General features: G+C 42.3%; 1 protein-coding gene across 1 annotated transcript; it reads right to left on the bottom strand.

Annotated features, from left to right (window-relative positions):
* Positions 1 to 2180: 2180 nt before the first annotated feature.
* LOC130377090 (NACHT, LRR and PYD domains-containing protein 3-like) lies at positions 2181 to 19330 on the bottom strand. Its single transcript, XM_056584061.1, has 11 exons — positions 19256 to 19330; positions 18175 to 18288; positions 15624 to 15693; positions 11341 to 11557; positions 9031 to 10867; positions 8512 to 8685; positions 7462 to 7635; positions 6393 to 6566; positions 5484 to 5657; positions 5266 to 5312; positions 2181 to 3804 (listed from the first exon to the last, which is right to left on the bottom strand). Exons 1-11 carry the CDS (start codon positions 19321 to 19323, stop codon positions 3209 to 3211), a joined length of 3645 nt encoding a protein of 1214 aa, XP_056440036.1. The 5' UTR covers positions 19324 to 19330; the 3' UTR covers positions 2181 to 3208.
* Positions 19331 to 19926: the final 596 nt, after the last annotated feature.

Below are 19926 nucleotides of genomic sequence, written 5' to 3'. Positions count from 1 at the left end.
AGCACGGAAATAGTCACTTTCCCTTGTAACAAGTTACTTGTTGCGTTGTCCTGCTTGCTACGGCAAGGGTTTCGTATAATTTAGGCAATTAATTAAGGGCGCCACCAGAGGGCGCTCGCGACACATTTGCCGCCCTAGGCGATTATTATTATTTTTTACTTCCTCAATGGGCCCCTGACGCCTCCTGGGCCCCGGTGCAGTGCACCGGTTGCACCGTCGATATTTAATCCACTGGAGTAATTCAGTTACTAACAAAGTTACTTCTGGGAACAAGTAGTGAGCAACTATAATGACATTTTTAAAGTAACGTTCCCAACACTGGTGATAAGTAAGACAGAGCAAGGTCCATAAACCACCAGGTCCCAGGGCTGACACCCACACTGAGGGCTGAAGAGGGAAACTAAAGTATGACTTCTAGGGTGTAAAGTAATGCTGCACTTGCAGTTGGTGTGCGAACAAACAGGGAGCAATACTCACAGGGGGCCTTTTCCAGTTAACGCACCCCCACCCTTCAGGACAAATTAGAGGTCACACTCTCATTTCTAAAACTAATTTACTATCCTCAGGACATCCTAGTTGTGAAATTGTGTGCAGCCCCGTGTATGAAAATATAACAGTGCAAACGTAAGGAAGGTTGAATGAAGTTATTATTCCTGTGTTCCTCATCATCCTGAACAGAGGTCAGCCGGCCCCGGGGTCTGAAGCCCCTCTGCTGTGAGGGAGAGGCCCCCAGGACTAAAGAGAAGGCCCAGCCCTCTGCTGTGAGGGAGAGCCCCCGAGGACTGAAGAGAAGGCCCAGCGTTTAGGACCCTCTGCTGTGAGGGAGAGCCCCCCAGGACTAAAGAGAAGGCCCAGCGTTTAGGAGTCCTCTGCTGTGAGGGAGAGCCCCCCAGGACTAAAGAGAAGGCCCAGCGTTTAGGAGTCCTCTCAGGGGGTGAGGATCAGGGGAGCGGTGAGAATGAGGGCGCGGCCCGCTGCTCTGGGCTATCGTCTATCTACTGGACATGACTGCAGTGTGGAGGTCCGGCCAGCAGGGGCAGCACTGAGGAGGCCTCAGTCCTTTGTTTGTTCTGGGAGAATGGCAGAACATCTCACTGGTGTCCCACTGGTGTCTCACTGGTGTCTTACTGGTTTCTTACTGGTGTTGGATCCATCCATCACTGATGGTGGAGATTAACCATCAGTGATGGAGAGTGATGGAGAACTTGAACTGTATGTGATTTAGATAAGTTAAACCCATGTCCTGAAACACGTTGGAGGGTTAGCAGTAGAAGCTCCTCACTAACTCTGATGCCAGTTATATTATCTATGTTTCATGAAGGAAGAGAGAGATTTCTAGATTAAATAAACATAATTGTAACTCTGTAATGTGTGTCTGCAAATGTTTATGTGTGTATGTGAGCGTGTGTGTGTGTATATAGTTCACCAGATTACTTCCTTTTTGTTTTTGTGCATGCCTGTGTGGTTAAAAAAGTGAGACTCCACTGTTGTGTGTGTGTGTGTGTGTGGTGATATCCTCCCTCCACACTGATGAAGGGGTGAATGGAGACTCCACTGTTGTGTTGGAGGAAATGTCTCCAGAAGATAAAAATTTAACAAATGGGAAAAATCATCTGAACACACGAGAACGTTAGGTTGTTTATTAACATTATGCTTTATGAACAATTACAAATCATAAATAGGTATCTTTAGGAATGAAAATTTGAATTGTTGTTCCCAACAGAACACAAAGAATCTATCTTCAGTTAAAGTCATTCACAACATGGAAATCTATAATTTAGGATTATATTGTTAAATCTGCTTTAAATCAGGTTCCATGTCAGGCATGGAAAAATAAAAACTGACGTTGGATTCCTTGGATACAGTTATGTATATAATATGTAAAATCCCTAACCCTAAAATAATGTGCACATTTAAAACACATTTTACACTAGAAAAATAAATCTTTGTACAACCTGCTAAACCCAAAGGAAGATCTTAAAGGGGAGATATTATGAAAACAACACTTTTCCTGGGATTTGGGGTGTTGTTTTGGGTCTCTGGTGCTCCCACACGCATACAAACTTTGAAATAAGTCTGTACATGATTTTTTGAGTGAGATATGCATTTCTGAAAGTACCCCGCCTAGTTACCACACGAGCGAGTCAGTTTCGGCGCCCCCTCCTACATAGGAAGGGGGTACATTTAAATATTACCACCCACTTCCCCATCCCCCTCCAAAAAGAGCATAGATACGATTTTGTGGACCAGTGGATGAGTGCTGGGCGGAGGTGTTCACACACAGAGTGCAATCCCCCAATCTGACTTCAGAGTCAAAGCCATAGTTCCTTTTGTCCAATTCTTCTCCACCATGGCCGAGATAACCCCCACTTCGAGTCATTACTTGTTGTGGAAGTACCATAGACGTCAGACGCAGTCTTTATGATTCATAATGTCACCCGAGGCGCTCATAGCTTTTGGCGGTGATATAAGATATTATATAATATAGAGACCTATATATTATATTATTATTACTATAATTACTGGGCAGCCGCAGCATCTCATTTGCATTAAAGCTACGGACACCAGAAACGGCACATTGTGAAGGGACTGAATCAGAGGGGAATAGCGGTAGGCTAAAAGCTATTTCAACGGCTTCAAATGCATATTTTCTGGAACTCAATTACTATGTTTTACTGGTTGGGAAAACACCATAATATGGATCCTTTAAAAGTATTTTCATGGTTTATAATGCTGAACTTTTCATAAGCCAAATAAAATGCAGCACTTAAAGACACAAAACACAAAGAGTTGTATTTCCAATGAACGTGTTGACCCTCAGAGCACCAACAGCTGCTGCTCAACAACCCGATGCACTACAGGTACGTCCCCATGGGTCCACAGGTATTCAAACGTCCCCCTAACAGCTGGTCCTCAACAACGTCAGGACTGTGAGTACCCCCCAGACCCAAGCGGCCCCCTCTAATCTGACGCTCAGCAGCCCAGCTGAACACAGAGAGGGCTGAGAGATTAACCACCGAGAGACACCAATGTTACCTGCTGCTTCTCACCGGCTCACTGACCTGCTATGTGTTTGATCCATGAACGATGTGTGTGTGTAGTTGTTAGTGTACTTGTGTTTTTATGGATATGTGTGTGTGTATAAAGATTCATGAACAATGTGTGTGTTAATGTCTATGTACATATGTGTTGGTTGGTTTGGGTGTGTTTATAACAGTGTACATGTGTGTTTGTGTGTGTGTGTATCTACAGTGGACACTACCAGAGACACTGAGGAACCAGTCTGACGTAACCTAAACCCAGGGAGGAGGTCCTCCTGGGTGAAGGTGGACTGGAAGGTGTGGATGTGTGTCAGTGTGTCTGAGGACCCCCCTCCACCTGGGGACACGCTGTAGAAGGACAGAGAGCCAGCAGGCCGGTCCAGATACACTCCTACTCTTTTAGAGCCAGCGGGGGGAGGACGTTTGGTTGTTCTACTACCGTTGTGACGGGCAACGTTACCATCATCAGAACAAACAAGACTCCAGGACTTGTTGTTCCATCCCAGCCCGCTGTTATCACCCGCTCCTTTCCTTGTGGTTCCTCTGTATGCTACTCCTATATAAACCTCTCCTTTCCGCTCTACCTCCCAGTAACAGCGGCCAGTCAGACCCTCTCTACACAGCACCTGGGGGCAGGAGTCAAATCTCTCTGGGTGATCCGGATACGACTGGTTCTTTTCAACCTGCGTCACCTTTCTGTTCTCCTCAGACAGAGAGAGAAGTTTGTTGGCTGTGTTTGGGTCCAGTGTGAGTTCACAGGCATCTGACGGGAGAAACAGACATGATTAGGCTGCTAAACCATTATTATTAATCATCATAATCATCTCCATTACTATTATTATGATAACAAACAGCATCACCCCTAAAGATAATAATAGTATTCTAGCTGAAATCGTAGATGAAATACATGCATCATTATAAACCTGTTATTATGAATATGATGTGCTATGTCTAATGTTAGACCAGAGAGACCAGAGAGGCTGATGATCTGATCTTAAATACATTGCACTTTCTAAAATGCGGTTTTAACTTTGCCTTTATTTTCTAACTATTTTACTAATTTTTTGCATATGCTTTACTTTGCTTAATTATTATTTTATTTTATTGTATGAAGATGTTTATATGTGAAGCACTTTGAGTCTGCCTTGTGTATGAAAAGTGCTACATAAATAAAGTTGCCTTGCCATGCCTACTAGCAATATTCATCACCATAAATAAATAACTATCATAATACCTATTGGATTTGATACATGTAGCAGTGTTTCCCCTAGATTTTTTTGTAGCAGTGGTGCTGCGAGTTGGTAACCAACGCTAGGGGGGTCCGGGGGCCTCCCCCCCCTCCCCGGTAGAAAACTTTGAAAAAACCTTAAATGGTTACTTCTGGTGAGATTTTTGGGGGAAAATGTACAGCTTCCAAATATATAATAATAATAAATTAAATGTATATAGCGCTTAATATGGTACTCTAAGACGCTTTACATATTGCCCTATCAAAAGTAGGAAAACAGAGGTTAAACATGAAGAATAAGGTGGGAGTTAGGTGGGGAAGGCTAGTGTAAAAAGGTATGTTTTGAGTGCAGATTTGAAAGAAGAGAGGGTTGGAGAGACTTTGATTAGATTAGATTAGATTAGATTAGATTAGATTAGATTAGATTTTATTAGATTAGATTAGATTAGATTAGATTAGGCTTTATTGATCCTTTTAGGATGTGGGAGGGGAGTGAATTCCAAAGGGTGGGGGCAGCAACTGAGAAGGCCCGATCACCCCAAGTCCGTCGCTCAGTCCGTGGAACTTGTAGCAGGTTGGCAGAGATGGACCTGAGGAATTGGGAGGGGGCGTGGTGATGGAGGAGGTCGGCAAGGTAGGGGGGGGCGAGGCTGTTGAGGGCCTTGTAGGTGATGAGTACGATTTTGAAATTGATTCGGTGTTTAATTAGAAGCCAATGGAGTTCACGGAGGACAGTGTGATGTGTTCTCTGGAGCGGGTACCAGTGAGGAGGCGTGCAGCTGAGTTCTGGACATATTTACGTTTTTTGAGGACTTTCATGCTTTCTTGATGCATTCAGCAGCGGCGCACTGCCGCTGCTGAATGCATATAGGGTAACAAACATGATGTCAACCATAATCTTCATTCACAGAAGGACAGACGTCACCTCCTGCTGTGTGGATGGACTTTCCATCTCAATAGTTAGTGTATGTTGTGATGAATCAAACAGACACTTACACTTCTTTAGAGCTGGTTTCAGCCTCCACGCTCCACTGTGCTCCACACTGGGGGGGAAACAAAGTGAGAGCAGCATGTTAAAACATTCACCTTCATCATCTGCCGTCTCACTTTCTAGACAACATGAGTTACAGCTGCCTTTTCAAACCACTTCATACTAGCGGGTTGAATCCTTGTAGGAGACATTGTCTCTGATTGGTGAGCTGTCCTCTCCATACCTGAGAGTGTCCAGTCTCCAGTGTAGATCCTCCAGTCCAGCAGAGAGCAGCGCAGCTCCAGAGTCTCCTGGGTGATTGTAGCTCAGGTCCAGCTCTCTCAGATGGGAGGGGTTGGAGCTCAGAGCTGATGCCAGAGAAGCACAGCCTTCCTGTGTGATCAGGCAGCCAGACAACCTACACACACACACACACACACACACACACACACACACACACACACACACACACACACACACACACACACACACACACACACACACACACACACACACACACACACACACACACCCTTTATTTATTCTTTCTGGATGAGAATAGTTCCAACCAAAGTAAAAAGGTTAATAAAGTAATCATTTCATATGAAAACCTTTATGATTGTATTCAGATCAATGCCCGGCTAGAGCCTCATCACCATATCTACACTAATGACAACTCCTCAGAGTTACATAACATATAACATATACATCCATAACATACAGACAGCAACCCCTAACCCAAACATCAGCTGGCCAGAGTTACATAACCCATAACATACATAACATGCTAGAAGTTAGCAGGACAGCAACCCCTCACCCTCACATCAGCTGGCCAGAATTCTGTCAGCTAGAATAACCTGTTAACTCATAACAGACCAGCAGTTAACAAGACAGCAAAAATAAACAAACTAACACAATTTTGAAATCTTCCTGAAATCCTCGTCCTCTAAAGTTCTGTTCCTCCTCTGGCCTCTCGTCCTCCCATCTGTGTTCCACTGACATGGTGACCCCAGCTTACAAATGAATAATGATGCTGAATCTGTCAGGGATCTTAGACACGTGTCGTCTGTTCTTTTAGATCCCAGCCCACCTAGTCCTGGATCATCCCTTACTATTAAACAAACCCAAAGACACATTTAACCCTAACCCTGACCTGAGAGTTTCCAGTGTACAGTGTGGACTCCCTAGTCCAGCAGAGAGCAGCTTCACTCCTGAATCCTGCAGATCATTGGTACTCAGGTCCAGCTCTTTCAGACTAGAGGAGTTGGAGCTGAGAACTGAGGCCAGAGCTTCACAGCATCCCTCTGACAGATTACAGCCATCCAGCCTTCACATAAAATAAACAGGAACATGTTAAGAACCGTGATTAAATGTTTTATTAGACTTTTCGGATGGTTTTACGAATACATTTGATCTTCAAATGTTATTTATTTATTAGGTGTAAGATGTTGATACTAACAACAATGCTAATATCAGTTGTTCTGTATTTCTGAAAACTGTATCATAATATCACTTTTATAGTGATAGGTAAATTGTGTTGTGTGTATTGTAAAACAAGTGTGCCTACAGATACGTTTTTTACGCTATTATTAATTCGATATTCAATCATTTTATTTTGTTCTGTATTTCTACATGTTCAATTATGTTGTTCTGTATGTCTACATATTGTTCTGTATTTCCATGTCTTAAATTGAAATTCCGAAGATAAAATAACGTAAAAAATGCATGTAAAATATTATAACATAACCAAGACCTTATACAGTCATGGCAACAAAAAAAAAAGTTGAGTTGTTCCTATGAAACCTATATTGTGGTGATCAGGGCCGTGGTCGCCGTGTCCGGGTGCCACAAATGGGAGGCTCGCGGGGAGCGGCACTGCCACCAAGGGAGTCGTGGGTGTGTCAGATACGGTGTGTGTTTCGTGTGCGTGTGTGGTGTGTGGTGTGCAAATAAAGGCAACTCTCGGGGTCGTGCGGTGTATGGGTCACAAGAGTTTTTGGATTACTTCTCAACTTTTCATTTTCGCATCCCAGACAAGCAACAAGGTGTAATATGCCCAATGGTACCACTCAAATAAATGTGGTCATCAAAGGTACTGAGTTATTAGCGAATATATTATTTAGGAGTAATTACTATACTCAAACCAGGGGGCAGTAGTTGTTTTGTAGTCCTCTGATATTGAACCTTGTGGTATTACTGTTTGCAAATTGAACTAAACTGACCTGAGAATTTCCAGTTTACAATGTGGACTCCCCAGTCCAGCAGAGAGCCGCTTCACTCCTGAATCCTGCAGATCATTGGTACTCAGGTCCAATTCTCTCAGACTAGAGGAGCTGGAGCTGAGAACTGAGGCCAGAGCTTCGCAGCATCTCTCTGACAGATGACAGCCATTCAGTCTGCACACACAATAAACAGAACATGTTAGTAACTGAGATTTAAATTGCTTAAAAGATCCAACTAGCTCACAGGAGAAACATGGTGTGGCTAATGAACAACACAGGGCCGCCATGGGCCCACACTGGAGAGGAGTACGTCCAGTGATGCTAGCGCCTCGATCTCCTCGCTGCTTTCAGGGATCAGGGAGTGAGCTAAAGGAGATGACTGGACATTCAAACTTCCTTCAGCAGTCGCTTGATGGCCGTAGGGATCCTGAACTCCATGTTAACGGACTCAGACCTAACGAAAATAGAGGGCTGCGGAGCTAAGTAGGGCCTTCAACTATCTCTTATCAGTCTCAATCCTTCCTTCTTCATGACTATTGATTCATTAATTCAATCTTTTGTTAGGAGTTGTGAATCAAATCATATTGCGTAGGCACATTTAAAAAAAACTAAAACACTAAGTGCACTTGCAATACCCGTCTTCAGAAACTTTTACCGGGCTTCAAAATCAAGGATGACTATTAAACCCCTCTGGGGTTCTGTATTGCTACATTTTCAATCGTTTTATGTTCTGTATTTCTACATATTAAATCGTTTTATGTTGCTCTGTATTTCTACATATTAAATCGTTTAATGTTTTCTATTTCTACATATTCAATCGCTTTACGTTGCCTGTATTTCTACATATTGCTCTGTATTTCTACATATTGTTCTGTATTTCTACATCTTAAAATGTTTGACCACTCTAATAAATGTGATCTTCAAAGCTACTGAGATATTAGATGATATAGTTTGACGTCATTCAGGAGCAATTCTCAAACCAGGTGTAGTTAAAAGTCCTCTGAAATGGAACCATGTCGTGTAGCTGTTTGCACTTTGAATAAAACTGACCTGAGAGTTTCCAGTGCACAGTGTGGACTCCCCAGTCCAGCAGAGAGCAGCTTCACTCCTGAATCCTTCAGATCATTGTTACTCAGGTCCAGCACTATCAGACTAGAGGAGTTGGAGCTGAGAACTGAGGCCAGAGCTTCACAGCATCTCTCTGACAGCTTACAGCCATTCAGTCTGCACACACAAGAAACCGAACATGTTAGGTACCGTGATTAAATGTTTTATAAGACTTTTCCTATAGTTTAACATCGTTATATAGTTGATTATACCTGATATCTTTAAATGTTAGTTATATATTAGCTGTAAAATGTTGATTCTAACAACAATACTCATAACAGTTTTTTTGTAGTACTGAAAACTGTATCATAATATTACTTTTATAGTAGTATGTATATTGTCTTGTGTGTATGGTAAAACATGTTCTAAGTATGTCTACAGATTATATAGTTTTATTATATTCTAACATTTTGTATATTGTGTTATTGTGCGTATTGTAATACAATTTATTAGTGAACCTACAGAGATGTTTTGGAGGCTTTGACCACTGGCAGTAGCCCCAGAAGACCCTCCTCAGAAGCAGAGTATTTCTTCAGGTAAAACACGTCCAGCTGCTCTTCTGATGTCAGCAAGATGAAGACCAGAGCTGACCACTGAGCAGAGGAGAGAGATACTGTGGAGATACTTCCTGATGTCAGGTACTGTTGGATATCCTCCACTAGAGAACGGTCGTTCAGTTCATTCAGACAGTGGAACAGATTGATGCTTCTTTCGAGAGAGAGTTCTCCAACCATCTTCTCCTTGATATAATTAACTATTTGGGTATTGATCTGTGACCTCCTTCCGGTCTTTCCCGGCAGAACTTTTTGAGTTTGATTGCCCAATAATGTACTTCCTCCTGGTCCCAGCAGACCTTGTAGGAGCATCTGGTTGGTCTCTAGAGAGAGGCCCAGGAGGAAGCGGAGGAACAAGTCCAGGTGCCCGTTCTTACTCTCTATGGCCTTGTCCACAGCCCTCTGGTAGAGGAGGAGGAGTTCATCTTCCCTGGAGGTTGGCTGTTCTTCTGAGAGCAGGTTGACACCAGCGTTGATGTAGGACAGAAAGACATAAAGGGCAGCCAGAAACTCCTGGATGCTCAGATGGACAAAGCAGAACATCCTGTCCTGGTGCAGTCCAAACTCCTCTTTAAAGATCTGGGTGAACACTCCTGAGTACACTGAGGCTGCTCTGATATCGATGTCACACTCTGCCAAGTCTGCCTGGTAGAAGATCAGGTGGCCTTTCTCCAGCTGGTTAAAAGCTAGTTTCCCCAGAGAAACAATTATCTCCCTGCTCTCCGAACTCAAGTGTGGATCGGTTTCAGGTCTCCCACGATACTTTCTGTCCCCCTGTATGGACTGAACCCTCAGGAAGTGGCTGTACATCTGAGTCACTGTCTTGGGCACCTCTTCTCCTCTCTGGGATGCTTTGAAGAAGTCCTCCAGAACTATAGCAGTGATCCAACAGAAGACTGGGATGTGACACATGATGTGGAGGCTTCGAGATCTCTTGACGTGAGAGATGATTGTGCTGGCCAGTTTCCCCTCTCTGAATCTCTTCCTGAAGTACTCCTCCTTCTGTGGGTCGTTGAACCCTCTAACCTCTGTCATCATGTCAACAAACTCAGCAGGGATCTGATTGGCTGCCGCAGGGCGTGTGGTTATCCAGATGTGAGCAGAGGGGAGCAGGAATCCCCTGATGATGTTTGTCAGCAGCACGTCCACTGAGGTCGGCTTCGTGATATCAGTCCAGATCGGGTTGTTCTCGAAGTCCAGAGGAATTCTACATTCATCCAGACCATCCAAGATCAAGACTACTTGGTCATGGTCGGATATGTAGAGTCCTGATTCTTTGGTTTCAAGAGAAAACTGATGCAGAAGTTCCACTAAGCCAAACTCTTTCCCTTTCAGTAAATTCAGCTCTCTGAAAGTGAGGAGAAATATGAAGTCTATCTCTTGGTTGGTTTTGCCTTCAGCCCAGTCCAGAGTGAACTTGTGTGTTAAGAAGGTTTTACCAATGCCAGCCACTCCGGATGTCATTATTGTTTTGATTGGTTTATCTTGTCCAGATAAGGGTTTAAAGATGTCTTCACATCTGATTGGTGTTTCCTCATTGGCCGGCTTCCTGGAAGCCTTTTCAATCAGTCTGACCTCGTGTTCCTTGTTGACCTCTCCACTGCCTCTCTCTGTGATGAGGAGCTCTGTATAGATCTCATTCAGAGGTCTCTGCCCTCCTGCTCTTGCGATTCCCTCAAGCACACACTGGAACTTCTTCTTCAGATGAGCCTTGAGTTCATGTTGGCACTGGACAGCAGCAGCTCCTGAATCCCAAACCAGAAGACACATGCTATACATATTTCCAAGCAATAGGACTGGTGTAATGAAATAATTATTCTAAATTCTACTTCACATGGATCTTATAACTTTTTTAGTAGTGCTATGATTGTTGGGTATCAGCAGGAAGTGACTTGCTAACCTGATATAACAAGATAGTGGTGCATCTATTCCACTGAGTCATTTAGCAGTATAATGTTGAACATTCCTTAACCTCATACCCACATCCTAGATATCTGGATCAAACTATTTAACTTGATACCCCCAACATAACCGTACATATCTGGATTAAACCATTCAACCTGGTTCCCCACAATGACCTTACATCTCTGGATCAAACCATTCACCTGATACCACCACAATAACCCTACATGTATGGATCAAACCATTTAACCTTATACCCCCACAATAACCCTACATATCTGGATCAAACCATTTCACCTATATGTCAGCATCTTACCACTCGCCAGTTTGTTGGCCAGTTCCTCCTGGTTCATCTCCATCAGGCAGAGCTTTGTGATGTCTACCACTCCCTTTATGGCGCGCCTCCTCTGCTCCTCGTTCTTACCATCCTCCTTCCACTGGCTCTCTGAGAATTGTGAGTAATCTGAGAAGAGATCCCTCCAGAGCTTCTTCAGCTCCTTATCTAGAAAAGCGTGTGCGTTCTCCTCCGCCCTCTGGAACAGAACAAACATCAAGGAGAACTTTACTTTGAACTAACTGAGGACATCAGGAGTGTCTTTCCTAGATTAACGTCTCGCTGGTCTAAAGAGGGAAGCCTGGAGAATATTAGCCCCACAAGAGATGCTTTTAATGCCCATGTAGAGCCAGCGGTACCGCTAGAGATTGTGGGCCTTATGAAAGAATACATTGGACCTCCAACCTAGACAACCCACCAGCCTAGAAAACCCATTTGACCGCCTATAGATTGATAGACTGGTAGCTCTATTGTAGCATCGTGCTAATTATCCAATACTTAACCTGCTGTCATTGACCATTGATGTATGAATGTCAGAGGTCCATGAGTGGCATCTCTCATTACTGTTGTTTCTGGCAAAAAGGCTTTCCTCTTGAGAAATTCATTGAAATTCCGTAGTATTTTACATTTTGGTCAATATGTTCCCAGTGTTGGTCAGACACCTTTTCACCGTTAGGGGTCAGTATTCACAGATAAAACAAAATGAGCGTAGGCCTTGCCGCTGCTAATGTCCTCAGTAAACGATCTTCCATTTATTGATTCATATGTATATATATATATATATATATAGAATGCTGTCAGTTAAATGCGTTATTAACGGCGTTAACGCAAGCCAATTTTAACGGCGTTAATTTTTTTATCGCGCGATTGAAGCAAATTATTATTTTTTTTTTTTTTGGGCTAGAAACAAAGAAGCAGTAGCCTGACTGCTATGTTCAAGGCAGTATGTTTGCATGTTCATCATTTAATTGCACTATATGCTTTTTTTTTGTGTCGTCCTGTTTTGATCAGTATATGCCAATGTTGTTATCAATAAAAAAACATTTGCACAAGGCAAGCCGATGCACTTCACCATGTTGATAAGAACATTAAAATGAGAACAATTAATGGGACAAAGAAATCAAGGGATATTTAGCATAGAAAAAAGATTTGCGATTAATCGCGATTAAATATTGTAATCACTTGACAGAACTAATATATATATGTATACATTATGTATCATATGTATATATGAATTTCATCTTTGCTGAAGAACTATTGAATTGATTGCTCGAACAGTGCTCGAAGTGGGCCGGTACTCAGTACTCTACGAAGTACCGGTGTTACACCGAATTCTGCGACCCGTCGAAATATGTGACCCCAGAGGGCGCTGTTGCACATTTTCTGCAACATGCACGAGTTTGAAGCTAGACTCGGAATGGGTACATTCGTTTTGTGACACCGGGCAATACTTTCTTTCTTGAAAGCGTCTTACTGACTGTAGCGTCTTATGGGGAAAGAAGCAACGGTGATTGACCGTACTAAACACCTTATCCATACTACTATCATCACAGAGTCCACAAGCAGCAGGTTGCAATCCCCGATGGGTCACAATTCATGACAGCAGACCGTCGAAATCTGAGACCATGAATTGTGACCCATCGGGGATTGCGACCTGCTGCTTGTGGACTCTCTGATGATCGCAGACATGAATAAGTGTGTGTACATCCAGATATGAGGACGACAAATGACCTGAAAACATTTGGTTGGGGTTTGCCTCATTTTCCCTGCATTTACAGTGTGGGCGCAGAATTCGACGGTGCGCTAGATTGATTGTGGCATCGTTGATTGCGACCTGCGTTGCTTGTGGACTCTGTGATGATCGCAGACATGAATAATTGTGGCATTAGTTCATATTTATTTCATAAACGGCAGTAAAAAATAATAATAACGGTGGGCATACAAATAAAAACGGTGGGCATTATAACAAAAACATAAATAAATAATTGCACACCGTATTAAATGTGCTTAATAAATACATTTGATTTCATTAGCATTTCACAGACCCATAGTATGGATAAGGTGTTTAGTACGGTCAATCACCGTTGCTTCTTTCCCCATAAGACGCTAGTCAGTAAGACGCTTTCAAGAAAGAAAGTATTGCCTGTTGTCACAAAACGAATGTACCCATTCCGAGTCTGGCTTCAAACTCGTGCATGTTGCAGAAAATGTGCAACAGCGCCCTCTGGGGTCACATATTTCGACGGGTCGCAGAATTCGGTGTAACACCTCCATGTTTCGCCGTAACATAAAGCTGTGTTGCCTTTACTAGTTTCACTACAATGTAATGACCACCACTAGCTAGTGGAAAATACATTTGTGTCTAGTACAGTGATATATTTGTATGTTAGGCTATATATTGAGATGGCAGTGTGCGAAATACCCGTCAATATTCGGGGATGCCCTCATCCCCAGATTGTTCTCGATATGCAGTAGCCAGCTAGGCCATAACATTACAATATTTCATGGATGCAAGCAAGCCAAGACAATCAATCTATATCTATAGCCTACATGACAACACACACACACACACGCAGACACACACACACACACACACACACACACACACACACACACACACACACACACACACACACACACACACACACACACACACACACACACACTTTAAACACACTAGTTATGCTTTATTCATTTACCATTTACAGATTACCTCACTGAATTCATCACCAAATTCACAACTAATTTACTGTCTACCTCTGATCCCTTTCAGCCTCTCCCTGCAAAGGCAAGGTAAGATGCGGATGAAACAGCAGCTCCAGAACCTGAAGTTTAACCACAGAGCCTATGGTGCCATATGTGAACTAAAGCGTGTGTACTCTGTTACGTATTTTAAGAATCTAAGCTACCCACACATGGACCCAATGAAGCAGGACAAACATATAAGCCGTAAATACCATACATAGCCACAAGGGGAGCAAGACCTTACTGAAGGCTGTAATAAATACTTTAGCCACAGAAGGCAGCACCAACTATGACGTCAAAATGAGTAAGCGAGAACTTAGTAAGCGAGTTTAGGTAAGCGAGTAGTATCCGAATGTCTTCTACTTCCGGAAAGATTTTGAGTAAGCATCGCTAGCTTACTAGACGTACTCAACTGCCCCAGAATGCACTGCGTCTATTCAAAAGAACAGTGGAAGCAATGGCGCTAAACGGGGAGCCGCAGCAGCAGTGCTTTTAATAATTGTTTAATAATTGTTTTAACATATCACCGCAAATCCTTAGGTTGAAGGTGTACTGTGACGTTAAATGTGACGTTTATATATTTATTTATAATATTTATTAACGGCGCCCGGCCGGTAGGTTATTGACACGTCATTTGATTCACGTCATCTGAGGTGGTTAAGTAAGGACGGTCTTCTGAACGTCGATTACTCAAATGGATTACTCAATCATTATTTAAGGATTCGAGAAGTAAGCCAAATATTTAGTAGGTAGTAAGCAGTAAGCAAGTAGACGGTTTCGAACACACCCATTGTCTTCAGAAACTCCCGGTAGCGATTGGACAGGGTTAGGTCTATTGATCAGCTAGGAGTCGCTCAGCACGTGTTTAGAATACATCTTCAATCTCTCTTTGCTTCAGAGTATCAGTTTACCATACCGAAAATACTTTATACAAATAAAGTCTCTTTAAAGCTATTCCTTTGGATTCGAATACTTTCCTTGAAGAACTACGCAATAACTCCAATAATTGAAATGGTTGTCCCTTTGATTAAATAGTTTTTGAAGATCAGCATTAACTCTTACTTTTCTTTTCTTTACTCAGAATTTTACAATGAATTTTTAACTGATTTGCACACGTCGCTTATCTGTGAATAAGGGAGTAATGGCACTTATTTTTTTCCACTTCAAGCACTGGATACATATTCTATGATTCACTAGGTAGCTCCGTGTTAACGGGCACCAAAGGAAGGTGATTTAATAAAACCTTTTTTTGTATAAACTGGGTGAACAACTTTTCCTCCCTCTCAGCTTTCTGTTTCTGATACCCCGACTTCTACCTCAACGACGACGTGTCAAACTACTAACAGTCTGTTCTCCGTCTGTTCTGCTTGTAAGTGCACCGAGTGAAAGACTGTGCTGAAAACTGGATCCACGCAAGACTGAACCATGCAATAAAGAGGGAGAGGTAAAATATATAGACAACCCCCCCCCCCTTGGTCACCCCTGTTTAGAGCTCAAGTCAAATGTCTTGTTTCACACACCTTGATCAGCTCTGATTGATGCGGCTGTACAACCTGAGCACTGGTAACCTTTGAACTCTCCTGGGGTTGCCTGTGGAGATAACGCGCGAGCGCACACACACACACACACACACACACACACACACACACACACACACACACACACACACACACACACACACACACACACACACACACACACACACACACACACACACACACAAATACACCTTATTATATCTGGATGAGAAAAGTTCATACTAAAGTGCAAGGTTAAAGGTTGCATCAGCGATGTTGAGTGATGTCACTTCTGTTGGTAGTTGAAGCGAGATCCCAAACAAACAGAGCCAGCTCGCCTCTCCCTTCCGTGTTCCGTGCATCAAATCTATCATGAACGCAGCACAAAACCCCATAACACCCACCCCTTGTCGCTGATTGGTTGAATACTATTTATTGTGGTTTTGAGTGGTTGATAGTACCATTTGTTTTTGTGTACGATCTCGGAGCATAGGCGGTGTCACGTTAAAATTGTACCGGGGGCGAAAATTGTACCGGCCTACGTCATCGTTTGTTTACATCCTGACAACCTGACAACCTGCCCGGCAACAGACGACGCGATGCAGAAAACATGTTTCCAAACGACGAAATAACATAATACAGATAGCGGATCGCTATCTGTATTATGATAGATAGCGATAACACTTGTTTTTACTAGGGATGTCCGATATTGGCTTTTTGGCCGATATCCGATATGCGATATTGTCCAACTCTAAATTTTCAATTCCGATATCAGCCGATACCGATGTCGATATTTGGGTTATTTTTCCTCAAACCAAATTTAGGTAACATTACATATCTCCTGTTGTGGAATGAACACAACATGCTTAATGTTATTGTGATGCCCCACTGGATGCATTCTTGAATGCAACAAGGCTTTCCAAATGTTAACATTGTCTGTGCAAAATAAGAAAAATACTTCAACTTAATTTAAGGGAAAAGTGCCATGTTTATTTTTATTTTTTTAATGGTCTCAGACAACAGTTTGGATTACACTCTCCCTGAGATAATCTTGACAATGCCCACAACAAATAGGGCAAACTTGACTTCACAAATGATAAAACATTGTACCTGAACAACTATGTGCAACATAGCAGTATGTTTCTTTAACTAAAACTCAATAACCTTAATTGAATAAATGCACAAATATGAGTCAATTACAATGTGCACTGTACTGCACAATTTTGAAAACATTTATTTGAGCTATAAATAAAAAAATTAAAAAAAAAATTAAAAAAAAATCGGTTTTAAGGCAAAAAAAATCCGATACCGATATTGACAGATATTACATTTTTATGCTAATATCGGGCCGATAATATCGGTGGGCCGATAATATCGGACATCTCTAGTTTTTACTTTATATTTGTATTGTATTTAATTGTTTAATCGAAACAATAAAAAAATTTGCCCGCAAAAGGGGCGATCGCGTCAAACGACGCGTCAAATCACGTAGGAAGGTTCTTGAACATTCTAGACTATGAAACCTGCTTAAAACACTCAGTTTACTAGCTAAATTCGATTAAACAAATCAATAAAATACAAATATAAAGTAAAAACAAGTGTTATATATCGATCCGTTATCTGTATTATGTTTAAAGAACCCTCCTACGTCATTTGACGCGATCGCCCGTTTTGCGGGCAAAACATTTGTCATTTGACGCGATCGCCCGTTTCGCGGGCAAATTTTGTTATTGTTTCGATTAAACAATTAAATACAATACAAATATAAAGTAAAAACAAGTGTTATCGCTATCTATCATAATACAGAGAGCGATCCGCTATCTGTATTATGTTATTTCGTCGTTTGGAAACATGTTTTCTGCATCGCGTCGTCTGTTGCCGGGCAGGTTGTCACGATGTAAACAGCGGCCTCGGAGACACGTTTCTTTGACTGCCTGCTTATGGGGCGGGCAGCTCGCGGATCGCGAGGAAAGATCAGATGTATATGATCATTAATGTTTTGGCCTAGAATCGCTGATAAAAGCTACAATAAAAGCTATTCATTCCATATGAAGGACAAGTAAAAGCCTCATGATTATATTTAGAACACAGCCCTGTCCATGTCTACACTAATGGTAACTCCTCAGAGTTACATAACATATAACATAACATTCAGACCGCAACCCCTAACCCTTGGTCTAACATCGGCTGACCAGCGTTATGTCAGCCAGAATCACCTCTTAACTCATACCAGATTAGCAGTTAACAAAACAGCAAAAATAAACAACTCCCCATCAAACTACCAAAGAATTTAAACCCTCCTGAAATCCTCGTCCTCTAAAGTTCTGTTCCTCCAATGGCCTCTCGTCCTCCTATCAGTGGTCCACTGACACGGTGACCCCATCTTACACATTAATAATGATGCTGAATCTGTCGGGATCTTAGACTCGTGTCGTCTGTTCTTTTAGATCACAGCCCACCTAGTCATTGATCCTCCCTGCATATTAAACAAACCCAAAGGCACAAATATTTCCTGAATTGTCAGTAAAACTACTGGTTGGTTTAAAACTCCTACCTCTCTTCTCGGGAACGGCGTCCATCTTTAAGGTCAGGAGGTCTACCCATAGACCAGTCACTCTTCATGGAGACACAGTTGGGTCCAGGGTAGTCTGCTGTCTCCTGCTGGACTCTTTTAGAAAAATAAGAACCAGGATTAAAGGATGTCTTATAGATGTATTTTTATAATCTCTGACAAATCCTTACCTCTTCTCAATAGACTGATTTCCATCTCTAAAGTTACACTAATGATGGAGTCAGGATACATCACTGCTGAGCTCTGAGATGGACAACAGTCATTCACAGACCGAGAGAGATCCTCTTCTTACCTCTTTAGCGAGATTCTAAACAAACAGAGCCAGCTCGCCCCACCTTTCCATATTTCGTGCATTCAGTAAAATCCATAATGAACGCAGCGCAAAACCCAACAACACCAACCCCTAGTCGCTGATTGGTTGAATACTATTTATTTTGTTTTTTGAGTGGTTGATAGTACCATCTGTTTTTTTTGTACGATCTCGGAGCATAGGCTGCCTACGGAGACACGTTATTTTGACGGCCTGCTTATGGGGCGGGCAGCTCACGGATCAGAAGAATGTGATTATTTATGGTTTGGCCTAGAATCGCTGATAAAACCTTTAGTAAAGTATTCACTCCATATGAAGGACAAGTAAAAGCTAGATGATTATATTTAGATCACAGCCCTGTTCAAGACCATGTCTACAGTAATGACAACTCCTCAGTGGTACATAACAAATAACATTCAGACAGCAACCCCCTAACCCTAAGTCTTACATCTGTTGACCAGCGTTATGTCAGCCAGAAAGACCTGTCGACTCATACCAGATTAGCAGTTAACAAGACAGCAAAAATAAACAACTCCCCTTCAAACTACCCCATCTGTGTTCCACTGACACGGTGACCCCATCTTAAAGATGAATAATGATGCTGAATCTGTCTGGGATCTTAGACACGTGTCCTCTGTTCTTTTAGATCAGAGCCCATCTAGTCCTTGATCCTCCCTACATATTAAACAAACCCAAACACACAAATATTTCCTGAAATGTCAGTAAAACTACTGGTTTGTTTAAAACTCCTACCCCTCCTCTCTGGAGGGGCGTCCTTCTTTAAGGTCAGGAGGTCTACCCATTGACCAGTCACTCTTCATGGAGACACAGCTGGGTCCAGGAGAGTCATCTCTCTCCTGCTGGACTCTTTTAGAAAAATAAGAACCTGGATTAAAGGATGTCTGATAAATGTGTTTTTCCAATCTCTGACAAATACTTACCTCTTCTCAATAGACTGATTTCCATCTCTAAAGTTAGACTAATGATGGAGTCATGATACATCACTGCTGAGCTCTGAGATGGACAACACTCATTCACAGACCGAGAGAGATCCTCTTCTTACCTCTTTAGCGAGATTCCAAACAAACAGAGCCAGCTCGCCCCTCCCTTCCATATTTCGTGCATCCAGTAAAATCTATCATGAACGCAGCGCAAAACCCCACAACACCAACCCCTAGTCGCTGATTGGTTGAATACTATTTATTTTGTTTTTGAGTGGTTGATAGTACCATCTGTTTTTGTGTACGATCTCGAAGGATAGGCTGCCTACGGAGACACGGTATTTTGACGGCCTGCTTATGGGGCGGGCAGCTCGTGGATCAGAAGAATGTGATTATTTATGTTTTGGCCTAGAATCGCTGATAAAACCTTTAGTGAAGTATTCATACCATATGAAGGACAAGTAAAAGCTAGATGATTATATT

Source organism: Gadus chalcogrammus, chromosome 23 (genome assembly GCF_026213295.1).
Source record: "Gadus chalcogrammus isolate NIFS_2021 chromosome 23, NIFS_Gcha_1.0, whole genome shotgun sequence".
Taxonomy (NCBI): Eukaryota; Metazoa; Chordata; class Actinopteri; order Gadiformes; family Gadidae; genus Gadus; species Gadus chalcogrammus.
The sequence above is the reverse complement of the archived record's forward strand: the minus strand, read 5'-3'. Positions and strand labels throughout refer to the sequence as shown.